At 36.1% G+C, this 17,271-nt stretch overlaps 1 protein-coding gene across 1 annotated transcript in view; it reads left to right on the top strand.

Annotated features, from left to right (window-relative positions):
* Window positions 1–3,491: 3,491 nt before the first annotated feature.
* The window catches only part of LOC123530250 (protein phosphatase 1H-like), a 34,439-nt gene continuing 20,659 nt past the window's right edge, over window positions 3,492–17,271 (top strand). The window contains exons 1-5 of the mRNA XM_053522095.1: window positions 3,492–3,828; window positions 9,174–9,363; window positions 10,261–10,359; window positions 11,380–11,514; window positions 14,470–14,582. Of these exons, the coding sequence (XP_053378070.1) occupies window positions 3,599–3,828; window positions 9,174–9,363; window positions 10,261–10,359; window positions 11,380–11,514; window positions 14,470–14,582 (767 nt within the window). The 5' untranslated portion in view covers window positions 3,492–3,598. The remainder of the gene's footprint in view (window positions 3,829–9,173; window positions 9,364–10,260; window positions 10,360–11,379; window positions 11,515–14,469; window positions 14,583–17,271) is intronic.

The following is a 17,271-nucleotide window of genomic DNA, read 5'->3' as shown; positions in this document are numbered from 1 at the left end:
AGGCTTTTCCAAGTGTTTATTAACAAGTAACATGTAATTCCTACACCCTACCCTCTAGTGTCCACACTCTTTTAAAAATCGACAATGTAATGAAAGAGCTTAAGATTAGCAAATATTCTGATATCATATAACATAACACTTGTGTTTAATAAAATCCAGGATAATTTTAAATAAATAAGAAAAATTCTGAAAATAAACGAGAAATTTTAGAATATCTATCTATCCACATATGAGGTTGATAACAGCAGGAGGGAGATAATTCCAGTGATATACTGTTCTGGGGATGAAAGAATGCTTTAAGTAATATCTGTAGTTGCTGTGAATATCTTGTAACTGGGGGAATGGAAGTGACGTGTTGGGCGGGAGAGGAGAACTAAGCAGCCTTCTTTGGGGCCGGCAACTAATTCGTGGTGGATTTTATACATAAGGAAAAGTCTATTATCAATACGTCGGAGATCAAGGCGACGCAGGTTGAGGGATTGTAACATGTCTGTGACACTGGAGGTTTAACGGTAGTCAGCCTTAATCCAACGAGCTGCCCGTCTCTGGACACCCTCGATCTGGTCTACGAGGGTTTGGGTATAGGTTGACCACACTTCAGAGCCATATTCCAGCTGGGGTCTAACAAGTGTCTGGTAATAAAATCTGTAAAAAGACCTCTTGGAAGCATAGAATGCAACCAAGCAGAATAATAGCAGACTTGGCTTGACTGAATCTGATCATGAGAGGTGATTAAATATTCAATACTTCTCACGTTCCCTTGCACCGGCCATGGACTTAAGGGGTTCAGATTTAACCTTGATCACGGTTTCTGCGCAGAAACCCTAAAGATTTGCTTTCTTTGTTCAACTATTGATGTGGGCGTCCCATGACAGATTATTTGATATATCCACGCCGAGGTAATGGCCGAGGTAAACATAAATAAAGATCTTTGTATTTTGTACGCTTTCATCACATTAACATTATAATCCCTTGAATTGATGTTAACGCCTTTTCCATGTTACACATATAGATAAAGCTTACTATTGAATGGATTATACCATAAATTTCAAATATATGTTAAAATTCTAATAATTATCAATACCTACGACAATGCAATTTAAAATACTGCAGAACACGTATGATCCCCAGATTGAGAAATCTGCCGTTTCATTATTTAATATATTTATATTTAATTATTTATCATTATTATATTAGTATTATCTCAACATTTACTTTTTATGTAATAATGATAATTAATAATACTATATACAAGCAAAGAGCTATAAAAAATAAATGGAGGAATAGCCTCTGACTGCCCCCGGTTTTTCTGTCGTTGGATTTTATAAACTGTGCTACGTCAGGGATTTCAACCAAGCTGTGTGCTATCTTGAAAAGCATGGTCGGACGTAAGAATCTACGGCGGTCCTGAAGTGATTCCAAGCCGAGACTGGTGACCATTGTAGTGACACAACCTGGGCTTCTGTCTGTGTAGTCGTTGCAGACATAGTGAACAGCACGGTGCTGCGCCTTGTCTAAACGTTGAAGCGTTGATGTCTTCCTCCGCTTTGTAGGGATCCCAAGAAGAGGCAGCATATTCCATTGTTGAGCGGACCATTGACTTGTATGTGGTGTCACGGATTTGTTTGCTGCAGTCTCTTATGTTGCGCCGGAGGAAACTTAGTGACCTGGAAGCCTCAGCTGCTGTTGACTGTGTGTGCTTCTCCCATTGAAGGCCATCACTGAGGGTAACTCCAAGGTACTTGACACTATCTGTGACCTGTAGCTGCTTGCCGCGGATGTAGTAGTTTGTTTCACGGCGATACAGCTTGTGCGTTATGATCCTCAGTATAGAACACTTTTCAGGGTGGAAACTCATCTACCACTTGGATTCCCATTCCTTTCGGGAGGAGAGGTCAGTTTGGACATTAGTGGCATCCTTAACAGTGCGGATGTGCTTACAAAGAAGCGTATCATCGGCAAAGAGATTTGCTAGGGACGACCTGCATACCGAGGGGAGGTCGTTGATGTAGATGAGGAATAAGAGGGGTCACTGTTCCCTGAGGCGCTCCAGACTGTACTTCAAGCTTCTCTGACGTACTCCCCACTACAAGTACCCGTTCTACCGTTCAGTAAAGAAAAGAATCCACTGAAGTGTGTTATCTCTGATGCCAAAAAAATGTAACTTTTGTAGGAGTCGCTGGAATGGAACTTTATAAAAAGCTTTGGCGAAATCCAAGAGAATGACGACCACTTGGTCCTTTCCAGACTTGAGTTTTTTCGCTATGCCCTGCATGGTAGAGATGAGCTGTGTTTCGCAAGATCGTCTTGAGCAGAAACCTTGCTGACTAGGACTAAGGATATTGTGTGAGTTCAGATGTTTCATGGTAGAACTATAGATGATGTGTTCAACAGTTTGCTGACAACAGAAGTACGTGAAACAGGCCTGTAGTTGGCAGGGATCTTCTTGTGGATGGGAGTAATGAGAGCTTCTCTCCAGTCATCGGGCATGGTACCATTGTCAAGTGATTTTTGAAAGATATGTGTGAGTATTGGTCCTAAGTCATCAGTTGCCAGGATGAAAAATCTGTTAGAAATACCGATTGGACCAGAGGCTTTATGGGGTTTGAGGTTCTTCAGCAACTTGACGACGCCGGGAGTTGATGCATGGATTGGATGCATGGTTGGTATAGTGCTCGGACCCAGGTCTGGAATGTTGGATAGGTCCTCTCTGATATAAACAGACTGGAATTGGTGGTATCTTAGCTTTGCTGTTGCTACAGCTGTGAAGAAAACCGTCCTTGTTCAAAAGAGGCGAAATGTCAGTGTCTTCTTGTTTCTTACTTTTTATGTATGAACAGAACCGTTTCAAGTTCTTGGTCAAGTCTTGGTCAATAGTATGTATATACCTGGTGAATTTCTATGGGCTCTACGAATCTCCTTTTGGGTTTTGGCATTTAAAAACTTGTATCAGTCCCAGACCTCCCTACTGTTGATTGAGTTTGCTTTATGATAGGTCCTGGCCTTACGACGACAGAGGCGACGTGTCATAGTGGAGACCCATGGATGAGTGAGCTAAGCTTAGTAGGGACATGCATATCAATGGTGTTATGAAACCCTGTCTTGAAAGCTAACCACATGTTGCATCACCCTGCGAAGTTGTAGCTAGAAAGGATTGGTAGAGATCAGTGCACGCTTTCTTGATATCCTCTTTGCTGATGTTGTTCCATAGAAAAATCTTCTTCCTTGGTGGTCTGGATTAGACTACTGAGCGCATGTGCCTGTTTGTTATTTTTCACTGTGAAAATACCAAATATATTTCCCTCTTATATGGCGGTAATTCACTGAAAAACGTGACAAAGTGTGTAAGCCTACAAAATCGCTATTCCACAGTTCGCATCTCCGGTAGATGTGTAACGAGTGGTTCATATCTCTTTACGGTATATTTTACCTCTTTACGCTAAAATTGTTATCTTTACGCGCCACTCTATGTCCTGTTTGATTTGTTTACATTCACTTCCGGGTACGATACCAAACACCTCCTACTTTCAGTTTTAATATTTTGACAGAAAACGTAAAACAGCAGTGAAGACATGTTTACGGAGAGTTACATAACAATATGTTAGGAAAATTTAAAGATGCGGCAGCAAATGTCATGTCGAAATATTCGCAGAAAAATGATGGAATTCAAGTGGAAAAGGTACAGAAACCTGAAAAATATACATACGCTCGACCGTATTTCCTAGGATTGGACAAAGATGAGGTGAAATGTGCACAGGATTTTGCATGTAGGCCAGTTATCAAGCCGAGAAATATAGACGGAATGATCTTGCAGTGTGGATATGCTGAGTATGTAAAGTATTAAAAGTGATATATATATAGAAGATAGAAGATCTGATAGAAAGTTTTTCAGAATCATGACACATATTTTTATCCTTCTGCTTTCTTTTTCATACACAGATAATGACCGTCTGTTTCGTACACCAGTAAAACAAGATCTCATTCGGTTCCCATGGCGAGATTTGCTCTATATGCCTTTCAAGTTGCGAATCTATTTATTTTTATAGCTCTTTGCCATATATTATAACATTTATCTGTTTTATAATAAACACAATGGAAGTGTCTAGGGGTATGGATCCGTACCTCTAGACAAGCCTGTTAGGGGTTTTCTAGGGGTACGGACCTCCTTTTTCTAGAGATTTAGGGTTATTTATATCTTAAATTTTGTTGAAAATGAAATAACAACAAAGTCTTAACCAGTCTTCACTTAAAACTTGGATCTAATTGGTTTACAGATACCAGCGTTCATCTGATTGTTTACCTTCTCTTTCAAAACCTAAATAACTGAGGAACTTCAAATGAATACACTGTTCTGTGCCGATAGGAATTAGTTTGTTGTCAAATAAACTGTTGATAAAAGCTAGATTAATGAATGAATCTATCCCTTAAATGAATTCTATTTGAAATTCAGCAAATAAATAAATAAATAAATTAGGCATAATAATATGCACCAGTCTATTTTGTTATTTAACAATGTACATTGTTGTATAATGATAATCGGCACGGAACTTTAATAATCAATTAAGCGACATTAAGTAAAAGAAACTGTTTGTGAAAACGTCCCATGTATCTCGTAACGGCTACCAAATGTGTGAAAAACGTAAATACACTAAGGGCTAATTATCAATTAAAAATAGTTTTCCCCCAACATACTTAAAATTATTTTGTTTAATCTTTATATCTTTTTTTTCTGCCAGTTCGAAACTTCTTGATTTATTTGGTGTTCCTCGGTTATTTACGTTCCGAAAGAAAATGTAACAAATCGGATGAATGTTGTTATCTGTAAACCATTTAGATCCAAGTTTAAGGTGAATTCTGATGAAATGTTATTTGTTATTTTTTTTCAACAAAATTTGAAATGTAAATGACCCTTAATCTCTAGAAAAACGGAGGTCCGTACCCCTAGAAAACCCCTAACAGGCTTGTCTAGAGGTACGGATCCGTACCTCTAGAATCAGATTCTAGAGGTACGGATCCGTACCCCTAGACACTTCCAAACACAAAATAACGAAAGTTGTATTTTAACTTGAGATGCTAATTTTGCCAAGAAAAGGTAGAGCTCCTGTCTTCAACAGACACAAATCCTTTATTTTCCGGTGATGTACTCAATTAAATAATAAATCATTTACATGAATATTAAGATCATTATATATATATACCTACTGCACTTTAAGTATATAAAGGTTGAAACATTTGTAATGTAATACAAATGTTGTTTAACATGAATTATTAAATGTAGGGTATTCAGATTCAGGGTACTTTTTTCTGTTTTATTCTGTTACAGATAACTTTATTCATAACTTGTAACCAAATTCACCATCATCACCTTTAAATAGTTGCCAGTATTACCCCATCCATTTGAAAATGTCTTGAATTCATGTTTGTATTTAGTCATGACCGTTTATATGCTACTATATGACATTGTGTTACATAGATTAATGTTTTATTTCAATGATAAAATGATAACAATAACATGTTTAAGGGTTCATTATGGCCTTATTTTTTTTTAATTCTAATCTTTTTTTGTGTGATTAGAATGATCATACAGTTGACATAGCATTTCGCAAGCCCAGTTCACTAAACTAAATTCAATAAGAAGACATCTACAGGTAGAAATGAATAGCAGCAATGATGATTTAGAATACATACCCAGAAATGACTCTCAGTAGGACAGAAAAATTTAAATATGAGGCAAAGTAAGCAATATTCCATAATTCACATAAGATCTTTATTAATGCCCCACTGTGGCGGAGGGATTATAGGAATGGTCTGCGTCCGTCCTTCCGTCCGTCCGTCCGTCTGTCTGTCTGTCCGTCCTTATGTCTGTTCTTCCTTCCGTCCGTAACAAAATCGTGTCCGGTCCATATCTCCTAAACCCCTTGAAGGATTTTCATGAAACTTGGGTCAAATGATCACCTCATCAAGACGATGTGCAGAACCCATGAGTCAGCCTTGTCGGTTCAAGGTCAAGGTCACAACTCAAGGTCAAAGGTTTGAGCCTGCCATTTTGTGTCCGCTCTATATCTCTTAAACCCCTTGAAGGAATTTGATAAAACTTGGGTCAAATGATCACCTCATCAAGACGATGTGCAGAACCCATGAGTCAGTCATGCCGGCTCAAGGTCAAGGTCACAACTTAGGGTCAAAGGTTTGAGCCTTCCATTTCGTGTCCGCTCTATATCTCCTAAACCCCTTGAAGGATTTTCATCAAACTTGGGTCAAACGATCACCTCATCAAGGCGATGTGCAGAACTTATGAGTCAGCCATGTTGGCTCGAGGTCAAGGTCACAACTGAAGGTCAAAGGTTTGAGCCTTCCATTTCGTGTCTGCTCTATATCTCCTAAACCCCTTGAAGGAATTTTATAAAACTTGGGTCAAATGATTACCTCATCAGAACGATGTGCAGAAATTATGAGTCAACCATGCCAGCTCAAGGTCAAGGTCACAACTAAGGGTCGAAGGTTTGAGCCTTCCATTTGGTGTCCACTCTGTATCTCCTTAACCCCTTGAAAGATTTTCATCAGACTTGGGTCAAATGATCACCTCATCAAGAACTCATGAGTCAGCCATGTCAACTCAAGGTCAAGGTCACAGCTGAAGGGCAAAGGTTTCAGTTCTGTATCTCCTAAACCCCTTGAAGGATTTTCATGAAACTTTGGCCAAATGATCACCTCATCAAGACGTTGTGCAGAATTCATGAGTCAGCCATGTCAGTTCAAGGTCAAGGTCACAGCTAAAATCAAAGGTTTACCCTTTCACTATCCATAGCAGTGGCGGGGGATTTAGCTGTCTTTCAGACTGCCTTGTTTTATTTGCAACTTGATGATCTATTCATGAACATATAAAATTTAATTGCGCATGTTGAAGCATTTGGCCCATTTTAATAATCTGCAAGCTGGTTTAGAATACCTGAGTACACTATAGATTCTCGTGATATAATCCGGATTCCTGTGGTGAAGAAGTAGATTCAGGTATTCAGTGTAAAAGATAAGTCTGTTAAAAAGCTCATTCAGTACTTATGTTGTATTGTTATATGTCTTATTTTACCACCTCACCTCAACTCCCCCTGTAGTTTCCACCTCTTGGTATACTGTGAAATCATTTGATATTTTGGGCATGAAATTACACTATTTTAGCCAAAACAGCAGTTTCTTGGGTATTTATGGACATCAACTTTAAAGACAAAATGAATTGCCATTTCACTCATTCATTGGGATTCAGTTTTATGGATTAATGCAGCTGCAAAATTTCTCATTTCACAGTATATTATCAACATGAAGTGGACATACTGTCAGGACTTTCATATGTTAGATTTTTTGGGGGGGGTTTTGGTCCCTTTTCCAGCTGTATATATCTCTCTCTCTCTCTGTCTCTCTCTCTCTCTCTCTCTCTCTCTCTAATTTTATTCTGTCAAACATTTTCAGAGGGCATCTATTATACAATGTTAACATCATTTTTGTTTTAATGATTTGCTTTTGTGTTACAAGTTTAGTATTCCCAGTAAAAGTCTATTGTTAAGCAGTATTTTAAACTTCCTTAATCAACATTTATGTTATAACAAATATTATAAAGTATTGTTTCATGATAAAAGTATAATGTATTGCACTGATTAGATAGAGGGTATTGATTTTGTAATACTGCATTTAATATTGATATGCTTGTTACGATTAGGCTCTTCATTACTGGAGTAAATAAAAGAACTTTCCGTCTATTTATTAATTTTGCATGTAGATCTATATTTGTGCAAAGAGAGAAAAAAAAGTTTAAAACCAATGTACATGTATGTGGTCTGAGATGAAAGCTTTAGCACACTGTTTCTATCAAAACTTTTAAACAATTCAGTCCATTCCTGTTCAACAGTTGAAACTGAAGTTTAATTTGACATAAAATTTTACTTTACGCAAATACTTGAGGTTTTTAATCTTATCTATTTTTATTGTTGAATATTAATTGTCGAATATTTACTTTCCTCAAATGTTTGATGCAAAGGAAGTTAAATAAAGCCATTACATAATTTTGGTGAACTTTCAACCTTTTAGCTTGCTGGTGGTAAGTGATTCTGCCTTTGCGACCAGTGCAGACCAAGATCAGCCTGCACATCCATGCAGTTTGATCATGGTCTACACTGTTCGCCATTCAGTCAGTATCTTTTTGGACAGCACCCCTTTTAATAGTTAATGGTACTGTCCAAATTGAAAGATGGACAAGTTCATTGTAGAAATTTAGCAGGGTAAGTGTTAAGGTTTGCAAGGTGTAAAGCAGTCTCAAGAACATAGCTAAATGTCATGTGAATAAGATGGAAAATGCAGTAAATGGTTGTTACTGTTTACTTTTCGCAAGATGTATGTATATCATAGTTACAGTTTATATCTATTGTTAATATGTAATATGTATAAAAAATTATATTTAACAATACTCCATCAGAAGAAAGCAAAAGAAAAAAAAAATGTTGAAATATTTTATTTAGAAATTTGTTATTTTTTTGTAAAAATCAGTAATCCCAGTATTTTATCTAAATAACTTAGCAAAAAGCATGGATACCAATGATTTTTATTTTTTGTTCTGTTGTGTATGATGTAAGCCACTTATATGGCAAAAAAATTAAAAAAGGTTATGATAAAAAAATGTGCAATTTTTGTTACTTTTTTTTTGTATATATCACACATGGAATTTTCTCAGTAATGAAAATTTAAAGTATTTCATGTAAATTTTGGAATTTTTTAGATTATTTTATCATTTATGTATTATCATACATACGGAAGTAAAAATTTAAGAAAATTTATCAGTAAATTTAATTTGTCACAAAATTTAATTCATAGATTGTTTTTGTTCTTGGTTCTCTAATTTGATAAACCAATTTTTAATTAGTCATTCATTTATCATGACAAGCATGGTGACATAACCTTATGACTGCTGAAATTAACAGGGTAAATATTGAAGCAGACATGCGTAAATTCTGTTTTAAAAAATGACTGTAGAAAAAATTCTAGGAAAAGTCCTTAAGTCAGGGATTGAACTTGCTACTTCAGGTTTTGTAAGTCCTGGTTCTTACCACCAGACCCTGTTCTTTAACCAGTCGCCTTCAAGCTAAAAATAATTTAAAAAAAATGTAAACATAATTATATACCTTCAGGTGTATAAATGGTGGGAAAAGTGACAATAATGAGGATAATGCGTATGCATGTCTTCTTCAACTGAAGTCAAAAACGAAAAATGGAAACTCACAACCAGCAAGCCCAACTGGAAAAAATAATGGGTCTAAACAGAAGGACAATAATGGTATATTTGAGAGGTCTATGATTGAAATAGCATCTCATGGAAGGGTAAGATATATTGATTTTTCATTTGTTTTTAGGGTTTAAATACAATTCTCCCAAAATTAGAAAGATCTTCATTTTGATAAGGAGGCCACACAGAATATCTTTCTGACATAATTAAATTCAGGTTTGGTATCTGGTTTAGAAAAAAAAAAACACAGAGCAAAATCTTAAGAGTTATAAATGTATGAGTTGTTTGGAATGTTAATGAATGAGGACCCAGTTTATAAGAGTGACAGGGACTTATGCTCTTAAGCAAGAAATGTGGGAGAAGGTCATGTACTGTGGTATATTTGATGGCTGCCAATGCTCTCTGGCCATATACATGTACTGCGGTATATTTGATGGCTGCACATGAAATGTTCATGTTTTATTGCAGATACAGAGTCCTGTTGCAATGTACTGTGGTATATTTGATGGCTGCCAATGCTCTCTGGCCATGTACTATGGTATATTTGATGGCTGCCAATGCATGAAATGTTCATGTTTTATTGCAGATACAGAGTCCTGTTGTAATGTACTGTGGTATATTTAATGGCTGCCAATGCTCCATTGCCATGTTCTGTGGTAAATGTGATGGTTGCCAGGGCATGAAATGTTCATGTTTTGTTTTATTACAGATACACAGCCCTGTGGCTATGTACTGCTGTGTATTTGATGGCTGCCAATGCATGAAATGTTCATGTTTTATTGCAGATACAGAGTCCTGTGGCAATGTACTGTGGTTTATTTGATGTTTATTTGATGACTGCCAGTGTATGAAATGTTCATGTTATATGTGGCAATGTACTTGACTATTTCTCTGTTATTCTACTGGACTATTCTACTGTGGCAATGTACTGTGGTATATTTGTTGTTTATTTGATGGCTGCCAATGCATGAAATGTGCATGTTTTATTGCAGATACAGAGCCCTGTGGCCATGTACTGTGGTATATTTGATGGTCATGCAGGATACCAGACTTCTCTTATAGTCTCTAGACTTTTACATCAACATGTTCAGGTATGTCAAGCATTTAGTATTCTTGCAAACTGGACAAGAGTTTGGAGAACATGGGACTTGTTAGAATATATTCTTAAGTATTATACATTTTCATGGGATACTGGAAAAAGTTGCGTTGTAAATATTCCAGTTTCATTGAAATTGATTTCTGTATCTTAGTTTACCAGTAGTCCGACATAGGATGAATTGAATATGTTGAACCATTTAGCTACTAAATTTCATGTTGCTTTCCCCTTATATTACAGACTAGCAGTTGCTGCTTGAATAATACTGATTTAATAAAATTATCTTTCGTAAGCTGCATTTAGAATATGCTAATAGTACAACCAGTATTTATTTAATGCTTTTTTTGTGAAGTACTGGGAATGATCAGTGAGATGTAATCTGTATCAGACATACTGTTAGTGACTGTGTATTAACCTTTACCCTGCTAAATTTCTAAAATGGACTGGTCCATCTTCCAATTTGGACAGTACCATTTATTATTTAAGAGGGTGTTCACTGAAAATTTACTGACTGAATAGTGAATAGTGCAGACCATGATCAGACTGCACAGATGTGCAGGCTGATCTTGGTCTGCACTGGTCGCATAGGCAGAAACATTTGCTGGCAGCAGGCTAAAGGTTAAAATCTGATGTTTTGAGTAAAACTGGATGAAAACTCTAGGCAAGTTTTGTTCTTTGTAGTATATTTCTCTGTTAATAATAATGTTGACGACAATTTCATAATGTTATGCTGCAAATTATAAAATGACATGGAACTTTATGCATTGTGCATCTTTGTAATGATACAAGATGTCTGAGGTCACTTACATTTATGAGAGTCTGTTGCCCGTTCTGAGCAAAATGAATATTTCAACATAAATAAGACTGAAATAAAAGAACCTACGTATTCAATTGTTTTCATAAAAGTTATTAATTATGTAAACTGTATTTAATCTGTAACTAATATCAGCTCTCATGTTGATTGAATATTTACTTAACGTACACCAACATAGCAAAGTTTTGTTTTCATATACAGGAAAAGTTACTGCAATGTCTAGATCTGATACTAGAGAAATCCAGTGGTACACCACCATGTCCATTTGATGTATTCAGTAATATAAGCATTGATGATCTCATTGTTGGGGCACTGGAAGAGGCCTTTCAAGAAATGGTTTGTGAAAGTGTTTAGTTTATTTTTACCTCACCTGTCACATAGTGACAAGGTGAGCTTTTGTGATCACCCTTCGTCCGTCGTCTGTGCGTCTGTCCGTGCGTCCGTGCGTCCATCCGTCTGTCAACAATTTCTTGTCTGCACGATAGTGGTTTCATTTGTGAATTTATTTTAACCATACTTGCACACAACTTGTATCACCATAAGATCTCGGTTCCTTTCTTGAACTGGCCAGATCCCATTATGGGTTTCAGAGTTATGGCCCCTGAAAGGGCCAAAATCAGCTATTTTGACCTTGTCTGCACAATAGCAGCTTTATTTATGATTTGATTTTTACCAAACTGGCACACAACTTGTATCACCATAAGATCTTGGATCCTTTCTTGAACTGGCCAGATTCCTTAATGGGTTTTAGAGTTATGGCCCCTGAAAGGGCCAAAATTAGTTATTTTGACCTTGTCTGCACAATAGCAGCTTCATTTATGATTTGAATTTAATCAAACTTGCACAAAACTTGTGTCACCATAAGATCTCAGTTCCTTTCTTGAACCGGCTAGATCCCGTAATGGGTTCCAGAGTTATGGCCCCTGAAAGGGCCAAAATTAGCTATTTTGACCTTGTTTGCACAATTGCAGTTTATTTATGATTTGATTTTAACCAAACTTGCACACAACTTGTCTCACCACAAGGTCTTGGCTCCTTTCTTGAACTGGCCAAATTCCATCATGGGTTCCAGAGTTATGGCCCCTTAAGGGTCCCAAATTGGCTATTTTGGCTTTTACAGCCATTTAGAGACTTCACTTATGGTTTTATTTGATACAAACTTCCAAAATATCTTCAACGACAATAAATCTTAGATTCCATGACATATCAGATCCAATTGTAGGTTCCAGAGTTATTTATATCTGATTACCTCCCCTGATTGTAATCAAAATGGATTTATATCAGTAAGTACTTATAGGACTTATTTGAAATTTCATAATTGTCATTAGCTGGACTGAGACAATCAGGGTAGATAACTATGGACTGATTTTATGTCAAATTACCTCCCTTTATTTCAAATTAAAATGGGTATATCTCCGTAACTAATGAAGATACTGATCTGAAATTTCATTTATGTCAACAGATTTATTTGGCAGAGCCTTCTATTGTTCACTTACAATATTTTTTTTTTAATTACTTCCCTTTTACGTTACTATAAATAGCTTATTTTTAGGAACTTTTTTATTATTGCCGTAGGGAAAAACTGAGACCACTTTTCTGTGGTACAACATGGATGGTACCTCCAATTTTTAGGTGCATTTTGACATATCTGTACCTTGTAAGAACTGTTTTTTTCTTTTTGGTTAAATTTCTTACCTTTGTTGTTCCTGTCCTTTGGACTTAAATATTTTTACTGAGGACCTTCTTGTCCTCAAGTGCAATGATAACAGGTGAGCGATATTGGGCCATCATGGCCCTCTTGTTATTTATTCTAGCTTGATTGTGATGAAAGCTTCAAGCTGATTTGAACCACTTTCTAGTCCTCTTCCTGGAATAATCATTACTGGTGTCATATGAGAAGTTGTGGTATTGATCCCAGTGGGGCTTGACTCCGTCACAGCCAGGTTGAGCGGATACACCTCTGCCACTAGACCACCCTTCCCCTTTAATTTGTTTGATGTGGGTCTTAACAGAAATATTTCAGTAAGAGTTCATTAAATATGTGGAAAGATTATTCAAGCTATGCCTAAATTCCATGTTTTGTGCAAGTAACTGATGACTTCCCTATGTGTGAATCAGAGTTGAGAGGACAAATTATTACGAATGCATGGGTGTGACTTGGTTGGAATTTTAGTAAAGTCATATTGTTTTAGGTCTAAATTAATGGTTTTCATTTACTTTTTGCTGCATTCTAGAAATTTCTGTGCTACATTGTAGTAACATTTTTTGCATTTTTGAGTTTTGATATCTAATAAAGAAATATAAGTACTGGTAGGTAGAGCCCTTGTTTCTGTAGGGAGCTTCTTTAAAGAAATATGTATCATCTTCTTTCAGCTTGTGACCCCTAGATGGTTTAACACTGTTATATGTTTATATAGTTTTCATCGTGTATATGTTTTAAATGCTCTGTGTTTTTGTTTGCATGTTTATCATGCAGACACTGTTGTAGATCTTTGATGAAAGGGAGCCTCATTCTTGGAAAGTTGCTTTTTTTTATTGGACATTTGTCATTGTTAGCTCACATGAACACAAAGTGCTCAAGGTCAGCCTTTGTGATCACCCATTGTCTGAAGTGCATCATGCATCATCATCAGTTTCACTGTTAACACTCGAGAGGTCACAATATTGGCCCAATCGTCATTGACCTTTAACCTGGAATGTCTGCACTGAGTAAATTTTCAGTGAACACCCCTTTGAATTATAAGTGGTACTGCTCAAATTGAATAATGGACCAGTTCATTTTAGATCTTTAGAAGGGTAAAGGTTAAAAATGGCCAGAATGTTACTCTTAATAAAATCTTGCAAGTGTTAAAAACTGGGTTATATCTGTGTTCAAAACTTAGCTCACTAGATCAATTAGTAGGAATTGTTAACACTGTAGAAGCTGCATTTTCTGCTTGGTCTTCATAAAACTTAGAATGTTTGTCTGTTTGAAATCTGTGATATATTTATAACAGGGTCACTTGTTTTTTTTTATCTTGAGAGGTTTTGGTAGAGTAAAATGATTGTTGGGAGGAGGGTGATGATATGACACTAAGAGACAGTATCTAGACATCATGCACCCAAGCTGTGAAATTGAAGTGAGCGATCTAGGACCATCATGTCCCTCCTGTTTCTCAGATTTTGAATAACACATTTTCTGCTTTTTATGTAAAATATTTCAGGTGAACTTTAAACATCATAACACTTAAGCACTCATTAATTTTTTTAAAGAAAGGCTGTAAAAATATGAAATAAATTGTGTCATTACAGGATGAGCATTTAGAAAGTGAAGGTTGTAGATTCCATGTAAAGGGAGGCTGTACTACCCTTGTTGTATTGTTACTTGAAGGAAAGATGTATATAGCTAATGCAGGAGACAGTAGGTAAGTGTTGTATTGTTACGTGAAGGAAAGGTGTATATAGCTAATGCAGGAGACAGTAGGTAAGTGTTGTATTGTTACTTGAAGGAAAGATGTATATAGCTAATGCAGGAGACAGTAGGTAAGTGTATTATTGTTACTTGAAGGAAAAATGTATATAGCTAATGCAGGAGACAGTAGGTAAGTGTATTATTGTTACTTGAAGGAAAAATGTATATAGCTAATGCAGGAGACAGTAGGTAAGTGTTATATTGTTACTGGAAGGAAAGATGTATATAGCTAATGCAGGAGACAGTAGGTAAGTGTTGTATTGTTACTTGAAAGAAAGATGTATATAGCTAATGCAGGAGACAGTACATAGGTGTTGTATTGTTACTTGAAGGAAAGATGTATATAGCTTATGCAGGAGACAGTAGGTAAGTGTTGTATTGTTACTTGAAGGAAATATGTATATAGCAAATGCAGGAGACAGTAGGTAAGTGTTGTATTGTTACTTGAAGAAAGATGTATATAGCTAATGCAGGAGACAGTAGTTAAGTGTTGTATTGTTACTGGAAGGAAAAATGTATATAGCTCATGCTTGAAGGAAAGAGGTATATAGCTTATGCAGGAGACAGTAGTTAAGTGTTGTATTGTTACTGGAAGGAAAAATGTATATAGCTCATGCTTGAAGGAAAGAGGTATATAGGTAATGCAGGAGACAGTAGGTAAGTGTTATATTGTGACTTGAAGAGAAAATGTATATAGCTTCTGCTTGAAGGAAAGAGGTATATAACTAATGCAGGAGACAGTAGGTAAGTGTTATATTGTTACTGGAAGGAAAGATGTATATAGCTAATGGAGGAGACAGTAGGTAAGTGTTATATTGTTACTGGAAGGAAAGATGTATATAGCTAATGCAGGAGACAGTAGGTAAGTGTTGTATTGTTACTGGAAGGAAAGATGTATATAGCTAATGCAGGAAACAGTAGGTAAGTGTTGTATTGTTACTGGAAGGAAAGATGTATATAGCTAATGCAGGAGACAGTAGGTAAGTGTTGTATTGTTAATGTAAGGAAAGATGTATATAGCTAATGCAGGAGACAGTAGGTAAGTGTTGTATTGTTAATGTAAGGAAAGATGTATATAGTTAATGTAGGAGACAGTAGTTTAGTATTGTATTGTTACTGGAAGGAAAGATGTATATAGCTAATGCAGGAGACAGTAGGTAAGTGTTGTATTGTTACTTGAAGGAAAGATGTATATAGCTAATGCTTGGAGGAAAGATGTATATAGCTTATGCAGGAAACAGTAGGTAAGTGTTGTATTGTTAATGTAAGGAAAGATGTATATAGCTAATGCAGGAGACAGTAGGTAAGTGTTGTATTGTTACTGGAAGGAAAAATATATATAGCTCATGCTTGAAGGAAAGATGTATATAGCTAATGCAGGAGATAGTAGTTAAGTGTTGTATTGTTACTGGAAGGAAAAATGTATATAGCTCATGCTTGAAGGAAAGAGGTATATAGTAATGCAGGAGACAGTAGGTAAGTGTATATTGTTACTTGAAGAGAAATGTATATAGCTTCTGCTTGAAGGAAAGAGGTATATAACTAATGCAGGAGACAGTAGGTAGTGTTATATTGTTATGGAAGGAAAGATGTATATAGCTAATGCAGGAGACAGTAGGTAAGTGTTATATTGTTACTGGAAGGAAAGATGTATATAGCTAATGCAGGAGACAGTAGGTAAGTGTTGTATTGTTAATGTAAGGAAAGATGTATATAGCTAATGCAGGAGACAGTAGGTAAGTGTTATATTGTTACTGGAAGGAAAGATGTATATAGCTAATGCAGGAGACAGTAGGTAAGTGTTATATTGTTACTGGAAGGAAAGATGTATATAGCTAATGCAGGAGACAGTAGGTAAGTGTTGTATTGTTAATGTAAGGAAAGATGTATATAGCTAATGCAGGAGACAGTAGGTAAGTGTGTTTGTATTTACTTGAAGGAAAGATGTATATAGCAATGCAGGAGACAGTAGGTAAGTGTTGTATTGTTAATGTAAGGAAAGATGTATATAGCTAAGCAGGAGACAGTAGGTAAGTGTTGTATTGTTACTTGAAGGAAAGATGTATATAGCTAATGCAGGAGACAGTAGGTAAGTGTTGTATTGTTAATGTAAGGAAAGATGTATATAGCTAATGCAGGAGACAGTAGGTAAGTGTTGTATTGTTACTTGAAGGAAAGATGTATATAGCTAATGCAGGAGACAGTAGGTAAGTGTTGTATTGTTAATGTAAGGAAAGATGTATATAGCTAATGCAGGAGACAGTAGGTAAGTGTTGTATTGTTACTTGAAGGAAAGATGTATATAGCTAATGCAGGAGACAGTAGGTAAGTGTTGTATTGTTAATGTAAGGAAAGATGTATATAGTTAATGTAGGAGACAGTAGTTAAGTATTGTATTGTTACTGGAAGGAAAGATGTATATAGCTAATGCAGGAGACAGTAGGTAAGTGTTGTATTGTTACTTGAAGGAAAGATGTATATAGCTAATGCTTGGAGGAAAGATGTATATAGCTAATGCAGGAGACAGTAGGTAAGTGTTGTATTGTTACTTGAAGGAAAGATGTATATAGCTAATGCTTGGAGGAAAGATGTATATAGCTTATGCAGGAAACAGTAGGTAAGTGTTGTATTGTTAATGTAAG

This window comes from Mercenaria mercenaria, chromosome 13 (genome assembly GCF_021730395.1).
Source record: "Mercenaria mercenaria strain notata chromosome 13, MADL_Memer_1, whole genome shotgun sequence".
NCBI classification, from domain to species: Eukaryota; Metazoa; Mollusca; class Bivalvia; order Venerida; family Veneridae; genus Mercenaria; species Mercenaria mercenaria.
This window is presented reverse-complemented; position numbering and strand designations above follow the sequence as displayed.